We start from the raw sequence: 15281 nt of genomic DNA, 5'->3' as shown, positions 1-15281 counted from the left end.
GTCCTCTTGGATTCTCTGAATGAAGTAACTATCGCAACTGTTCCAAAGGCAGGCAGAAAGCGGCTGGGGAGCCAAATCCAGTGCCCCAGGGGTCAGGAGTTCTACCCACAGTCTCTGTGTGCTCGCTAAATGGTGCACATGACTTGTTAGCCACAATATTAAAACTCGATCAGCACATAAGCTTTCCTCTATTAGATCTTTTGGCAGGAAATTAACCTTCAACCTCTAAATTTTGTGGGTGTGTGCTAGTGTGTGTGTCTGTGTGCATGTGCACACGCACTTTGTCTAACTCACTTTCATAGATGCCCTAAGTGGAGGGAAAACATAATCTCAAGGGAAATAGGTATTTCAAATATGAACTCTTTTTGGAACTAATATTTTTTTTAATGTGGCTGTTTCTGAGATGTGATCCACTGAAGATGGAGCTGAAATGGGAGCTTGTGGCCTTGGAACAGCAGGGTGCTCTGCAGTGGAGAGCGGAGGCCAGCGCCCAAACATGTGGTAGCCAGCTTGGAATGTTCCTGACACATGTGGCGAAAGGCCTCAGCCAGAAATATTCAAAGATGCAGCATTCAGGCATGCGAGCTCTCTGGGCAGGGGGAGGGGAGTCAGGAAGGGCAGAGAGCTCTCCACTAACGCAAGACTCGTGTTTCTGTCATGTGTGATAAATGCCATTGGTGACACGTTTTTAGGGCCTTTGTTCTCCGAACCTGCCTCTCGCCCCAGTGTCGGGCCGTCTTAAGGGAAGCGGAGTTCCACACTGGAGAGAGGCCTGTGGGCAGGTAACATCCTGTGGACTCTGAACGGGAGGAAGCCAGCCCCAGGGCCCTCGGTGCCGCTAGCTTTCTAAAGCTGTTTTATTGCAACGTACATTTATACACACGTGCACATAGACACACAGATATCTGTGCACACAGGATGTGTGCACAAAGCACCTTTTTTAACCCTTACAATCAAGCTACAAAGCAGAGCACTCGGGGTCTCAAAGGTTGAGCACAATGCCTGCCACAGGGTGGCGTCTGCACGTGAAGAGATGGATGAAGTTGACACTAGATTTGAATTTACTCCAAATATTAAATTCTGTTCCTTTTTTCCTCCCTCTCCCTCAGTAATCTTATAAAAATTTTTAACTTTTTTAGCAGTTGAAGAAATGCTGCATCTTTAAGCTTTCCCTCTGACTTCCTGCCTCTTTTTTCCCCCACGGGCTACCCGAAGCTGCAGGACTTTCCTTACCTTCTCTCCCTGCTCCTGAAGGAGGGATGCCCTCTCTCCGTGCTCTCCCTGAGCCTAGGGCCTGGCTGAAGCTGCCTGGGCTCGGCTGAGTCTGGGCAGGGCCTCTCTCCACTGCATGGACCAGCCCCAGGGAACATGCAGAACGTTGACCTTTACCAGACTTTTAAATCGCCAACGAAATCACCAGGTGGGGTTCTTCCACGATATATTTTGTTAATATGGGTTTCACTTTTTCCAAGGATGATCCCTTATTGCCATGATGTTGATTTACTTTAAACAGTGATTTTTAAAAAATGTGTATTAATTTGTAATGAAATCCAGCCAGACTGTTTTGGCCTTTCCCAATCTGGGGGGTTGGGGAGGATATTAAAATAAGTTTTAAGAAGTGAATTTCCCAGCCTCTTGATTTTACTCTAGTTCAAACAGCCCTTACCATCTAGGGCCTAGCTGGGGAGCCCTGGCAGCTTGGCTGAGACCCAGTGGGAATGTGTTGAGTGGTGCAGCACCTTTTACACCTCGGATGTGCTAACAGCTGTGCTTCTGGGTGGGAAGGTAGCAGAGAACAGACAGGGAAGGCGCAGCCATCAGTTCACAATCCAGGGGTGAAGGCACTGGGCCTCAGGAAGGGATGGAACGTGGGGAAGGAATTGGGCTCTGAATTATCCATTGTGAGACGGGCAGCTTTAAAGTGGGGATTCACCATGGAGAGCCATATGCACCCCACTTCTGTGGCTGATCTGAACACGTCTGCTGTATTTTTAGGTTTGTTTCCCTGTTTCCTGCTCGTCCAGGAAAGAGGTTCTCCAGCTGAGAAGATTAACAGTCAGGGAGCTCTTGTGTTTCTTAATTTAGAACATAACTCTCTTTAAACATAGTAAATATAGTTGTCTCCTATAATCTTAGAGCCAGAAGCCAGCTGCAGGTCCAGCTCCTTGCTTCTAAGAAGGCAAAGTTTACCAGTAGCCTGACCCATCTTGTTGGTTTTTTTTTTTCTTTTTTCTGAGAATCCTTTACCCCTTATTCATCATCCTAATTGCCCAAGCTCTCTTTGTTTGTAATTTAAATCTGCCTGGGGTAAGAGGGAATGGGGCATGGTACACAGCTACTTAGGGTACGGGGAATCCCTCTTCCTAAAATTGGCTCTTCTGTCTTATGGCAGAATTACCTCGTGGTCAAGAGCCTGGGCTTTAGAATTGGTTTCAGATCCCACCTCTGCAAGCTTCTGGGGTAGCTCCTCGCATGATTTTATTACAGAGTAGAAATACGGTTTGTAAAGTGCCTGATACATAAGAGGGACATTTTAAAAAATGTGGTTTAAAAGGATCACAAGAGCTCAGCCGACGTGGCTCAGTGGTTGAGCTTCTACCAATTATGGTTTGATTCCCAGTCAGGACACATGCCCCGGTTGCGGGCTCAATCCTCAATGTGGGGCGTGCAGGAGCAGCCAGTCAGTGATTCTTATCATTGAAGTTTCTGTCTCTTCTCCCTTCCTCTCTGAAATCAATAAAACGTATTTTGAAAATAAAATGGTCACAAAATCCAGAAAGTGGGATTGCTGGTCCTGGGACGCCCAAGTTTGCTGGTTGGGGTTCAGAGCCTTTCTACTTGCCAGACTATCAAGAGATCCTTTGTCTTTGGTAAGTGATGCAGACCTTTTGGGAGCCTTGCACCCTCTGGCTTGAGATTTAATATCAACCTCTGTCCTATGAGGTCAGCAGTCTCTGGCCCAAGACTACTTCCCTCCAAGTCTGGAAAGAGCATCTTTTAGGCCAGTGAGACCCAGGCCGGCAGCATCAGCATCGCTTGGGCACCTGTGAGGATGCAGTACTCAGCCCTGCCCCACCACACCCACCCCACCCCACCCCAGCATTCTCTCTGCCCCCCAGCTGGCACGGGCACTGCCGGTCACAAGTCCTGCAGAACTTCCTATCAGGGTGGGGCCACTGGAGGGGGAGGCTGTCAGGCCTTATCTAAACGTAACCCTCCGGAAGCGAGGTGACTTTTATTTTCTGTTAGGAATAAAAATCTAAGCTCTGGGCTGTCCTAGGATTGATGTCATACATATGCTCCTCTATGGGGAGCCCTAAGAGGGCCCCTACATCCTTTGGTACCTAAACAATACACTCAAGAATCATTCACTCACTCACCTTTGGCCTTTTTTAAAAAAAATAAAACTACTTAACCAGTACCTTCTCGTGAGTTAATTTTTCTTTTATCTGAGAGATCCCCTGGGTCTGCTTAGGAAGCCAGCCTGGGCTCAGGGGTGACGACAGCCCAGGAGGGGACTGCAGCTTTTCAGAGGGTTGGGAAGGAGAGAGCAGAGAGAGGTTGCAGGGAGAGGACGGTTGGGTGGGAGTGGGGAGTGGCTGCTGCTGAGCTCTGCAGGTGGGCTGGGGGAACCTGCCAGCGGCTGGGAAAACTGTTGAGCCTGGTGGGGGCAGGTCTGAGACCTGGTGGGGGCAGGGAGGACAAGGGCCCCATTGTGCTGGGGGAGCTCAGCAGGGGCCCTAGACAGTCTGGAGTCAGCAAAGGGGTGTGTGTGGGGAGGGGGGTGGGGGGAGCTGGGCAAGAGACCCGTGGTTCTTGGTTCGAAGGGGTCAAAGAGCAGCTGGCTGGCTAAGAAGGCCCCACCACCCCTGGCTGTGGGTCAGGCCCCCTGGGTGTGGAGGTAGAAGTGCCCAGCTAGAGAACTATGGTAACCTCAGCCTCGTTTAAGCCTCCGAGCACAGTCTGCAACTGTGGTGGCCTCCCGTGCTGCCCAAGCCTTTTCACCCTGAAGGCGGCTTGGGGAGGGGCTGCAGAGGGCAGGATTGACAACGGAAGGTTCTCTTCACAACGCCAGCACAGGCAAGGTGAAAGCATCTCGCTGAGTTTACAGAGGAGGAAACAGGCTCAGAGAGACTGGTGCCTGGTGGAAGTAGAGCAGGATTGAATGGGGATGGAGTGCAGGCTTGAACATAGATGGATTCTGAGTGCCATCCTGGGCGCACACTGCTGAAGGCACATCGGACCCTAATCCAGGGCTCCACGCCCCAGGCTGCCTCTACTCCATACCTCCTCTCCCCCATGGCTAGCCTTTGGGAATCTGGAGACCCTCCTGGCCTGGGCAGCAGCCCAGGCAGTGCTGGCTGGAACTGAACTTGGAGAAAATGGGGACGTGGCTTCCTGGAGTACTCCTGTGTCAGGTTCCCTAAGCCATCTGACCTTGTCATCTTGCTTTACAGATGAAGCTACAGTGCTGCCCCATGCCAGCCCTGGAGACTCTATCTTCCTGTTCCTGTGTTCTAATTGGCAGGTGGAGGATTGAATCCTCTGCCTTGATTTCTTCATGGTTTCTGTAAGGCTTGAACGGGGTGGGAGATGTTTTCATAAAGATGTTTGAAGCAGCCCTAGCTAGGTTTGGCTCAGTGGATAGAGCGTGAGCCCTCAGACTGAAGGGTTCCAGGTTCAAGGGCACATACCTACCTTGGTTGCGGGCTTGATCCCAGGTCCTCGCTGGGGCACATGGAGGAGGCAACCAGCTGGTATGTCTCTCACATCAATGTTTCTCTCTCTGTGTCTCTCCCCATCCCTTCCACTCTCTCTAAAAATCAATGGAAAAATATCCTCGGGTAAGGATTAACGAACAACAACAAAAAAATAATTAAAAATAAATAAAATCTAATTTAGGGGAAAAAAAGATTTCCCAGCATCTGAAAAAGTAAAATCCAGATGCCTCCTCCCTGTCCAGAGGCCCTGGAGAGAAGTCTGCTGGACATAGAAGGCCTCTCAGTGCAAGTAGCAGCCTGATTCTAGAAGGAAGCCTGTCCTAGAGTCAGACCTGAGCCTGTGCCTGAAGGGCATGCTGCCCATGCCTTAGTGGTTGAGCCTGGACCTATGAACTGGTTGCCTGCAGGGGGCTGTGAGAGAGAACCATTGATTGGCTGTCTCCTGCACGCCCCCTACTGGGGATTGTCCCCTGACCCAGAACTGAATCATGACCTGCTTCATGGTTCAACACTTAACCACTGAGCCACCCAGCTGGGCTCACATAACATCTTGAAAAGAGAGGTAGATGCAGAAGCCCCCAGACCAACCAGAGCTATGAACTAGAGTAGCCTTAACTCCTGGCTCAGCCCCGTCCTCAAGGCAAGGACAGACTTGGAGGAGCTATAATTCCAGGTGGCAGCAGCCCCTGTGGAGCAGACCGGGTGATATGACACCCCTCTCCCATGCTCCAACACCAGTTGGGTGGGGCACTAGAAGGTTCTGGAAACTACATTTCGCCCAATTGCAACAGACTCTTCAGCTCAGCGATGCCTGTGCTTCAGGCCAATCTCTGCCATCTCTGCTCCCTGGTGGCCAGCTTGCTCCCCCGCTGATCTGCCAAAGCCTCTGAGTGAGGATGCTAGAGACCTTCCATTTGTGACCCCTGCTGCAGCGTGGGCTCACCTAACTCAGCCTGTCCCTGCTGACAGCCGCAGACGTTACTGTGTGACTTCTCCGCCTGGAAGTGCTTGTCCAAACTCCTAAACCCACAAGGAGGAAGTCAGCACGTATGGCCTACCAGAAGCGATCTTGAGGTAATTTTTTCCTTCCGCTTGGGGAAAGAAAAGGTTGGGATTTGGAGCCATTTTAAAGAAAGTCTAGCCCAGCCTGGCCAGTGCACCAAGAGGTTATTGGTTAGGGCACATTTCCTGGTTGGAGGCTCGATCCCCAGCAGGGAGCATGCAGGAGGCAGCCAATTGATGGTTCTCTCTCATTGATGTTTCTCTCTCCCTCTCCCTCTCTAAAATCAATAGAAACTTTTTTCTTTCTTTTTTTTTTTTTAATAAAGGAAGCCTAATATAGGTCTTGGGCTGAAAGTGAATCGATACAATCTCGGCAGCCCTCCTGGGGAGTGGAGGGGGTGCTCCTAGGTGTTCTCCAACTAAAGGGTGAAGGGAAAGAACGTGGGGAAATGGGCAGAATTTTTCTCAGGTTATATTTGTGGCCAGCATGGGGCCGACTAGTCAGGAGAAGACAGGCCAGCCATAAATTTCCCTAGTAATGTGGATGCCAGAAAAATAGTTCCTATAGGTTAACTGATTGTCCCAGTGTCATACAAACTGCAAGAGGTAGAGCCAAACCTTGAAACGTCTTCCTTCTCTAGCCCAGTCTCTCCGGGATCCTCGGGGCTGAGGACAGTGGGTAGCCAGACAGAATCAGAGGGCAGATTTACTGAGTGCAGAGCCCAGGGTTTGAGTGGCAGGCACCCAGGGAGAGAGCAGAGAGGGTGGGACCCTCCAGGCCAGCCCTGAGCTCGGCCAGGCCTGGCTTGGAAAGGGTGATGGCAGGGAAAATCTCAGATGCCCTTTGTGGTTTGCCCCCTTTTTGTGGTTGCCTCAATAAGGACTGACCGCATCTCGGAACCCCCGGCCCTGGCCATCCAACTGCATTGTCCCTGTCTTGTGTTTGCTGTGTTGTAGGTGTGGCCTGATGGCGGTGTCTAGGGGCAATTGCTCTGCTCCTTGGGCACCTCTGGCTGGAGAGGCCACCAAGATCAGAACCAAGCTCAGAACCAGGAGAGAGGAGCCTAATATGAGAGGAACCCTGGGGACGGAGTAATGACACCAAAACGTGTATGGCAAAGGGCACCTGAGACTCAGGAGAGAAGTGACTTGCTTGGGGACATGGGACTTGCTTGGGGTTAGCGAATGGCAGAACTGGAATTCCAGCTCAGCTTCAGCCCCCAGGCCTGGACTCATCCCACCACCCCATGCGGGCTCTTTACAGACAAGCTCTAATTCACCCGCCAAAGTGAGCCTGAGATGCTTCTACCAGGGTTCGTTCACACTTCAGAGTACCACTTGTGTGTCTAGAGCAGTGTTTCCCAACCTTCTCTCATGATGAGAATCACCTGGTGGAGTTGTTAAAACACAGATTCCTGAATCCCAACTAAGAAGTGCTAAACTAGAATTTTTGGGAACATATAGGTAAAATTGCATACCTAACTTAGTGCTCTGTATATAACATCTGTGTTAGAGCACTAGTTAAGTATACAATTTTACCTATATGTTCCCAAAAATTCTAGTTTAGCACTTCTTAGTTGGGATTCAGGAATCTGTGTTTTAACAACTCCACCAGGTGATTCTCATCATGGGAGAAGTTTGGGAAACACTGGTTTAGAGTGAACCTGGGGGTGTATCCATAGTGAACCAGGCAGGAGAGGAAGCTGCATTGTTCTCTTGGGCAAAGGCAAACACTAGGTGGCGATCCCGATAAAATCGACCAGAGCAGCAATCATGGACAGTGGGGGGCTGGGGAGAAGCAAGAAGGATAAAAAGTAAGGAGCAAGAGACACAACTGGCTTGGCTCAGTGGATAGAGCGTAGGCCTGCGAACTGAAGGGTTCTGGGTTCGATTCCGGTCAGGGGCATGTACCTTGGTTGCGGGCACATCCCCAGTGGGGGGGTGTGCAAAAGGCAGTTGATTGACGATTCTCTCTCATCGATGTTTCTAACTTTCTAACTCTCTCCCTTCCTCTCTGTAAAAAATCAATAAAATATATTAAAAAATAAATTAAAAAAAAAGAGACACACCTGGTGTCCAAAAGGCCAAGGAAGATGGGAAGCAGGGAGGGGACTAGCATTCCTGATTGTCTTTATGCGAGGGCTGTGGCATCATCCCTTTATGTGGAGTGTTTGCTTCCAGAACAATGTGGGAACGGCTGCCCCATTTCCAAATGGGAATTGTGAACTCGGAGAGGGAGGAGCTCACCGAACAAAACCAGTAAGTGGGAGAGCCAGGGTTGTGTGTGCTCCTTCCTCTCAGCTGGTTGGATGGACTCAGCAGATCCACTGTCCTGCATTTGGCTGCCAGCCAGTGTCTGACGGTTACCGATCCCACTGTGGCAAACAGGATCTTGGCACAAATTCCCTGGGCCAGGTCGTCCAGTTCACCAAGTCCCCAGCCCCCGGCCTGACCCCTGGCACATCCTAATGGCTGCTCACTGAGCTCTAAAAGGAACGGTGATGAGGTAGTGGCCTAGAGGGCACTGGCCCTTTGGAAGTAGATGAGGGTCTGGGGGCTGGTGAGGGGTCCCTCTGAAAGCCCCACTCCTCCCAACACCCAACATGCCTGCAGACGGTGACCATGTTCCCTTGACAAGTGATCCCGCACCGGGTCTGTAAGCGGTGGGGGACCGGGGCTGGGGTCCCCCTCGGGGAGAATCGCCCACTTGTGGCCCTGCCCTTTGTGCAGCGAGTTCAAGACCTAAGACAGATGGTGGCCACAGATATGGTCCCAGACAAACAAATCAGCAGAATACAATGTGTAGCCCCAGCTGGCTGAGCAAGGCGTCAGACTTAGAGGCGCAAACCTCAGCCCCTGCTAGTGAGCCGCACTTTCCTGCTCCTCAGCCCCTGAGTGGCAGTTCTCTGCCTGGAATGTGGCACACATTGTGTCTGTTTTCCCCACTACACACAATTCTGGGGCTGCTACCCGGTTTCCTCATCTCTGCTTCCCTCGCAGCTAGCACAGGGCTAGCCATGGATGGATGGTGGTTGAGTTTTCCCCAGGGAACTGAAGGAACGAGAGAGCATGTGTGTGCCTGGTTCTGGACTCACGGCATTCAGGGGTGATGTCTGGTAGTTAGTTGACTTGTGCCCTGCTCTTGGAAGGAGTGCCAGAACCTACTCTGGCCCTCCAACCCTGTGCGAGAACCTTGGGAGCCCTGCCCGAGGGAGTTCCCCTTCTGAGGAAAGGGGATTTAGTGAGGGCTGTGGCCAGCACTTCCAGAGAGAAGTGAGCTGATAGAAACCTGTAAGGTAAGGTGACCAGACGTCCCGCTTTTGGCGGGACAGTCCCGATTTTCAACAATTTGTCCCGAGTCCCGCGGCGTTTTAAAAAAAGTCCTGATTTTTGGAAACTTTCCAAATTGTTAAAAAAAAAAAAAAAAAAAAAAAAAAAAAAAAGGGACTGTCCCGCCAAAAGCGGGACGTCTGGTCACCTTACTATAAGTTGACTCTGAGAAGACACCCTGTTTTGGGCTGCTCAGGACAGGGAAGAAGACAGCAGCTTAGCCAAAGCCGGCAAACCTTCAGACCCTGTGTAGATAACGGGAAATGTGAGAAGGGGGCCGACAGGAGGCTCTGAGACAGCCCCAGCATGGCCAGCAGCCTGCAGAGCCCTGAGGTCCCAGCACACCGCGTGGAGGAGGTCTGTTCCCAAGTGCTTCCACGAAGCATCCGTCACCAGCAGGGACGCGGCCCCGCCAGCTACGGAGTGCCACCAACCCCTTTGGCCTGGCTGCCGACCGTATTTTAGGGCAAAAGCGCAGATAGTGGGAATCCCTCCAGGGTGTTTCGGTGGGTGCTCTCTCTGGGGCCCTGAACCCCCTGTGCTTGCCAAGAATCTCAGTCCAGCAGAGAAGGGACGAGCTAAGCGAACATCTCCGACCCCACACCCTGGCTGCAGCGATGGGGAAAGATTTACCAAAGGCAATCGTAGTAAAAAAAAAAAAAAAAGGGTGGGGTGGGTGGGGGAGAGAACTTTTTAAATCTGTTATTTCCAAAAATAGCACCGAGGTGGACTCCGCAGGAAACAATAAAACTTATAATATGAGTTCCATAGTTTTTATTTGATTACTCATGGTGGGAGAACACGAAATCTCCTCTGCATCGAGGGCCTCTAAATGTCTGTCTGGCTCGGCGCCGAGATCCCCGGTGTGACCTGTTGCATAATACACAGGCTGGTTGTGGATCGCCTTCCCTTTCATGCCATTTCCATTTGGTGCTGTGCGACCAGCCAGCCAGCCATCCCCCTTGCTGGTGAGCTTGATGCCTGTCCTCCGGGGCATCTCTCCCTGTAGCCCCAACGGCTAAAAGCACGGCTCCCCTCGGTGCCAGGGGTTACACAAACGCTGAAACACGACGTGCAAAAGTTTGCGCTCCCCCTTCCCCAGTCTCCTAACCGGTGGCCGAGTCCTGAGCTTTCCCCCTCCCCCCCGGACCGGAGGAGGGGTCCTCCGGGGCTGGAAGGCAGCGGACGCCCGGCGGCTGGGGCCCGGGATGGAGAGGCCCGGGCCCGGGAGTGGCCGCCGGGGCAGCCGCGCGCCCCCGCCCCGCCCCCGCCCCGCGCGGCCTCGCAGCCCGTGTCCCGCCACGAAGTTTGCGGAAAATTTTGCAGTTTCTCCCCCGCCCGCCCGCGCCGGCCGGGGGGCTGTGACGCAGCGTCTGGGGCGCCCGGCCCGGGCCGAGCGCCGCGGGCAGGCCAGGCGGGGAGAGGGGGGACGGGAAGCGGGGCGCGCGCACGCCGGGGTCCTCGACCCCGCGGATCCCCCGCCCCTCGCTCCGGCTCGGCCCCCGCCCCGCGCCCGCCCCCCACGCCGCCGCTTCCCGTCCCCTCTGCCCCTCACACCCTCCTCCCGCCCCCGCGCTCCTCCCTCCGCCCTCCCTCCGCCGCCTGCCTCCTTGCCCTCCCTCCTCATCTCCTCTCCCCGCGCCCCGGGAGGCATCACTCCGTCCCGGCCGGAGGAAGAGCCCCTCGCGGGCGGGCGGCCATCACAGCCCGCGCTCCGCGCCCCGCGCCCCGCCGCTCCGTCCCCGCGCCCCGAGCGCGCGCCGCGGGATGGGGCCCCGCCGGCCGGGCCCCGCGCCCGGGCCGCGCCACCTGCTGCGCTGCGTCCTGCTCCTCGGGGGCCTGCCCCTGGGCCCGCCCCGCGCCCCCCGGGGACGCCGCCGCCGCCCCCCCGGGTAAGGCGCGCCGACTTGGCCAACTTCGGGGGCCGGGCGGGGGGAGCGCGGGAGCGGGCCTCTCTCTCCACTTTTCCCTCCTTCTCCCCCCTTTTCTCTCCCCCCAACGTGTGAGTGCGTGTGTGACCGGGTTTTTAAAAACCTCTGCTCCTCTGGAAGCGGGCGGAGGGGGAGGGAGGCCTGGAGGTGGGGGAGGACCTGAGTGAACCAGATGTGGCGCGCGGAGGGGGAGGGGAGCCCGGGGTCTGGAGCAGCCTCCGGGGGAGAGGGCGGGCTCCGGGGTGGGGGACCCCGCGCCGGCCTCCCGGACCTCCCCCCGGACCACCCCCCGAATCTCCCCCGGACCCCCCGACTTCCGCCCGGACCACCCCCCGGACCCCCCCTCCCGACCTCCCCCCGGACCTCCCCCCGGACCACCCCCGGACCTCCCCCCGGACCTCCCCCCGGACCTCCCCCCGGACCCCCCTCCCCCCGGACCTCCCCCCGGACCATCCCCGGACCTCCCCCCGGACCCCCCTCCGGACCTCCCCCCGGACCTCCCCCCGACCTCCCCCCGGACCACCGCCCGGACCACCCCCCGGACATCCCCCCGGACCTCCCTCCGGACCTCCCTCCGGACCTCCCCCCGGACCCCCCCCTCCCCGACCTCCCCCCGGACCTCCCCCCGGACCTCCCCCCGGACCTCCCCCCGGACCACCGCCCGGACCTCCCCCCGGACCCCCCCCCGGACCCCCCCTCCCGACCTCCCCCCGGACCTCCCCCCGGACCTCCCCCCGGACCTCCCCCCGGACCACCCCCCGGACCCCCCCCGGACCTCCCCCCGGACCTCCCCCCGGACCACCCCCCGGACCCCCCCCGGACCTCCCCCCGGACATCCCCCCGGACCTCCCCCCGGACCTCCCCCCGGACCACCGCCCGGACCTCCCCCCGGACCTCCCCCCGGACCACCGCCCGGACCTCCCCCCGGACCTCCCCCCGGACCCCCCCTCCCGACCTCCCCCCGGACCTCCCCCCGGACCACCGCCCGGACCACCCCCCGGACCACCCCCCGGACCACCCCCCGGACCTCCCCCGGACCATCCCCGGACCATCCCCGGACCCCTGCGCCGGCCTCCCGGACCTCCCCCCGGACCTCCCCCCGCGCCTCCCGACTTCCGCCCGGACCAGCCCCCGGACCCCCCTCCCCCCGGACCTCCCCCCGGACCTCCCCCCGGACCTCCCCCCGACCTCCCCCCGGACCTCCCCCCGGACCTCCCCCCGGACCACCCGGCATCGCCCTGCCCGCGGCCCGGGCCCGCGGGGCGCGCCTGCGGGAGCTGGAGGCTCCCTCCGGGAGGGTCTCCTTGCGGCTCCCGGGACGGATGCCTGGTGGCTGTTTCAGTAACTCCTGAGGGCTGGGGGCCTTCCTGGACCTCGGGTGTTTGTCATGTTCTTTCCCGCACTGGGTCTGCCAGGGCGCCGGTGGCACGCGGCATCCTGAGGGCTGGGACGGAGCTCTGGGGCCAGTTTTGTGCCACCGGGATGCAGCCACAGGCTGGACAGCGTGCGTGTGTGTGTGTGTGTGTGTGTGTGTGCGTGTGTGTGTGTCTGTGTATGTGTGTGTCTGTGTAGTGTGGGTGGCCCTGGCCAAGCTGGCACTCCTCCAGAGTAGACAGATCTCGGACAGCCAAAGAGCCACTTAAAGATGCAAAAAACCAGGCTAACAAAAAAACAAAAACCGTAAGCGGTGCCTTCTCTTCCTGCTGCTCTGTCTAAAGGGCGGCAGTGGAGTGAGTGGGGGGACGGATGGGCCCCTCAGCCAGGATCTGAGCACTGAAGGGAAAGCCCTCGCTTCCGGGGGGGGGGGGGGGGGGGGGGGGAGCTGCTTCCCCAGGCAAAGCTGTGATTGCCAGGCGGTCAGTACAGCCCAGCCCGGGCCCAGCCGCCCCCCCCCCCCCCCCCCCCCCCCCCCCCCGCCTTGTGGGGATGCGGGTGAGTGAGGAGGGACAGACAGTGCAGTGTTTGCAAGTTTGTGCAAAGTCCCAGGTAGTCCCACGGCCAGTGCTTGCTGGATTGGCCTGCCCACCAGGTGTGACTTTCGCCACCAAAATACAGGTCTGCTCCCACTGTGCTGCTGGGCGAGGGGGCGGCCGGCAGAGTGAATCCCAGACCCTCCCGGAACTGAGTGTGGACCCACACGGCCAGGCAGCGCCCCGCCCCGCCCCGCCCGCCGCGGGTCAGGGCTCACGGCCGCCCTGCTGCCCGGCTCCTGCTGGGTCTTGCTCTCAGTGGAGGAGCCAGGAGGCAGGCGGGAGGAGGCCATTCCAGAGGCCCCGAACGGCATGTTAGAGCCAGGCTGTGGGAGACCCGTGGCCACTGTGCTGACTGGGCCTCTTCCGCCCCTCCCCTCTGGAGCTGGAAGTGTGTAGTGAGAGGCCCTGTCTGGGAGGCCACCTCGTGTCCCCTCTGCTCTGGTCTCCTCTGGCTGTGTCCCTGCGCTCGGAGCCCCCGCGTCCCACTGGCATTGCCTGGGTAACAGCCCTCACAGAAGCGTAGGTGTGGGGTGGGGTGGCCTGGTCTCCCTGCCTGCGGTTAAGAGGAGGGTGAAGTCGTAGGTCCTGTCCCTGCGCGCCACTGTTCCCTCCGACCCCTGTGCCTGGTGAATCGGTGGCCACTGGGAGGAATTTAGGGCGATCCGAACGGCCCCGGGAAGTGCCTGTGGGAGCCGGGACTCAGCTCGGCTTGTCAGGCCACCCCACTGCTGCTGGGGTGAAGCTTAGCCTGAGGGACGGTGCCTGTGGGTGAGAGGACGGGGCAGCAAGGCTGCGGGCGGCAGTGCCCTCCTGGCGTGGTCTGGCAGGACCCACCTCTCTCCACCTCCGCGGGATGCCCCCCAGTGCGTGTGGCTGGAAGACCTCTATTCATTTTTCCTTCTCTCTCTCTTTTTTTTTTTTTTAAATATATTTTATTGATTTTGTACAGAGAGGAAGGAGAGAGATAGAGAGTTAGAAACATCAATGAGAGAGAGTCATCGATCAGCTGTCTCTTGCACACCCCCTACTGGGGATATGCCCGCAACCAAGGTACATGCCCTTGACCGCAATCGAACCCGGAGCCCTCTATCCATTGAGCCAAACCGGTCCCGGCTCCTTCTCTTTTTTGGTTGCCTCCTGCATGCACCCTGACCGGGGCCAGGTATCGAGTCTGCCGCTGGGGTGCATGCCCTGGAATGGGATCGAACCCGGGACCCTTCAGTCCGAGGGCCGGCGCTCTATCCGCTGATTCAAACTGGCTCGGGCTATTCTTTGGTTACATGGCTGCATTTTTGAACAGCATTCAATGCTCAGGGCTGAGCCAAATACTTGAGGCGGAGGAGGGAAAGTCCAGAGAGTGTGAGCTGCGTCCTTGGAGAAAAGGGAACGGTGCTGGAGAGGGAAACGGGCACACGGAGCAGGGTTGAAGCCGCTGGTGGGGTGCCTGCGCCAGGACCGCCGCCGTGGGAATGCTTTCTGTGCCGTTTCTCATTTGATTCTGACCGTAACTCGGGGAAGTGGGTATCGTCGGGCCCATTTTGCAGTGAAAATGGAGGCGCAGGGGGTGTGATCACTTACGCAGGCCGGTCACCCACCTGGGACTGTGGATCCTTCATGTCCGGAGGCTGGAGGAACGGGGCGGGGGGTGAGGGGGGGACAGAAGGTCAGCGAGGCTGGCTGGAGGGAGGCTGGGTGGGGCCAGGCTTTGCAGAGGCGGGGAGGGGAGGGCAGCAGGGAGGGGAGGGCGGGGAGGGGAGGGCAGCAGGGAGGGCGAGGCCGGGAGGGCGGGCTCCTCTGCTCTGGGGGATACATACGTGGAAGCTTGCTGGGTGCCTGGGTGGGGTGGGGTGGGTGGGGGTGGAGGTGAAACTTGAGCGAAAAAGGCCAGCATGGGGGGCGGGAGGGACTTGCCATCTTTCCATAGAGGACCCTGGAGGACCCTGGCAGGTTTCTGAGCAGAGAAGTGAGGTGCGAATTGGATCAAGAGTTGCTGGGAGCCCCCAAGGATGCAGACCAGGGAGTCGGGAGACCTGGGGAATCGGGGCCAGGGGGAAGCTTTCCTTTTGGAAGGCAGCACCCCCACACCCAGAGTCAGTCTTCCTGTTCCCGCCGCTCGCCTGTGTGAACTGTCAGGGCGGGGGGGGACGGGGGGTGCCCGGAGCTATGGCTGGTCTGGGGGCCCCCAGTTTACCCAGAAAGGGCAGGGGAGGAGGAAGCCCAGGGCTGTGGCCCCCATTTGCTCACACGGAGGATCTCGGCCTGCTGAGGCCGCCGTGGTGCGGTGATGCAGGCCGATGCGATGATTCAGAAGCACCTTGAGGTGC

General features: G+C 57.7%; 1 protein-coding gene across 1 annotated transcript in view; it reads left to right on the top strand.

Moving 5' to 3' along the window:
* The first annotated feature begins 10701 nt into the window (after nt 1-10701).
* Nucleotides 10702-15281, top strand: part of MRC2 (mannose receptor C-type 2) — a 64039-nt gene continuing 59459 nt past the window's right edge. The window contains 2 exon segments of the mRNA XM_084861649.1: nt 10702-10904; nt 10906-10945. Coding sequence (XP_084717775.1) covers nt 10821-10904; nt 10906-10945 — 124 coding nt within the window. The 5' untranslated portion in view covers nt 10702-10820.

Source organism: Pipistrellus hanaki, assembly GCF_964339955.1.
Source record: "Pipistrellus hanaki genome assembly, chromosome: 16".
Taxonomy (NCBI): domain Eukaryota; kingdom Metazoa; phylum Chordata; class Mammalia; order Chiroptera; family Vespertilionidae; genus Pipistrellus; species Pipistrellus hanaki.
This window is presented reverse-complemented; position numbering and strand designations above follow the sequence as displayed.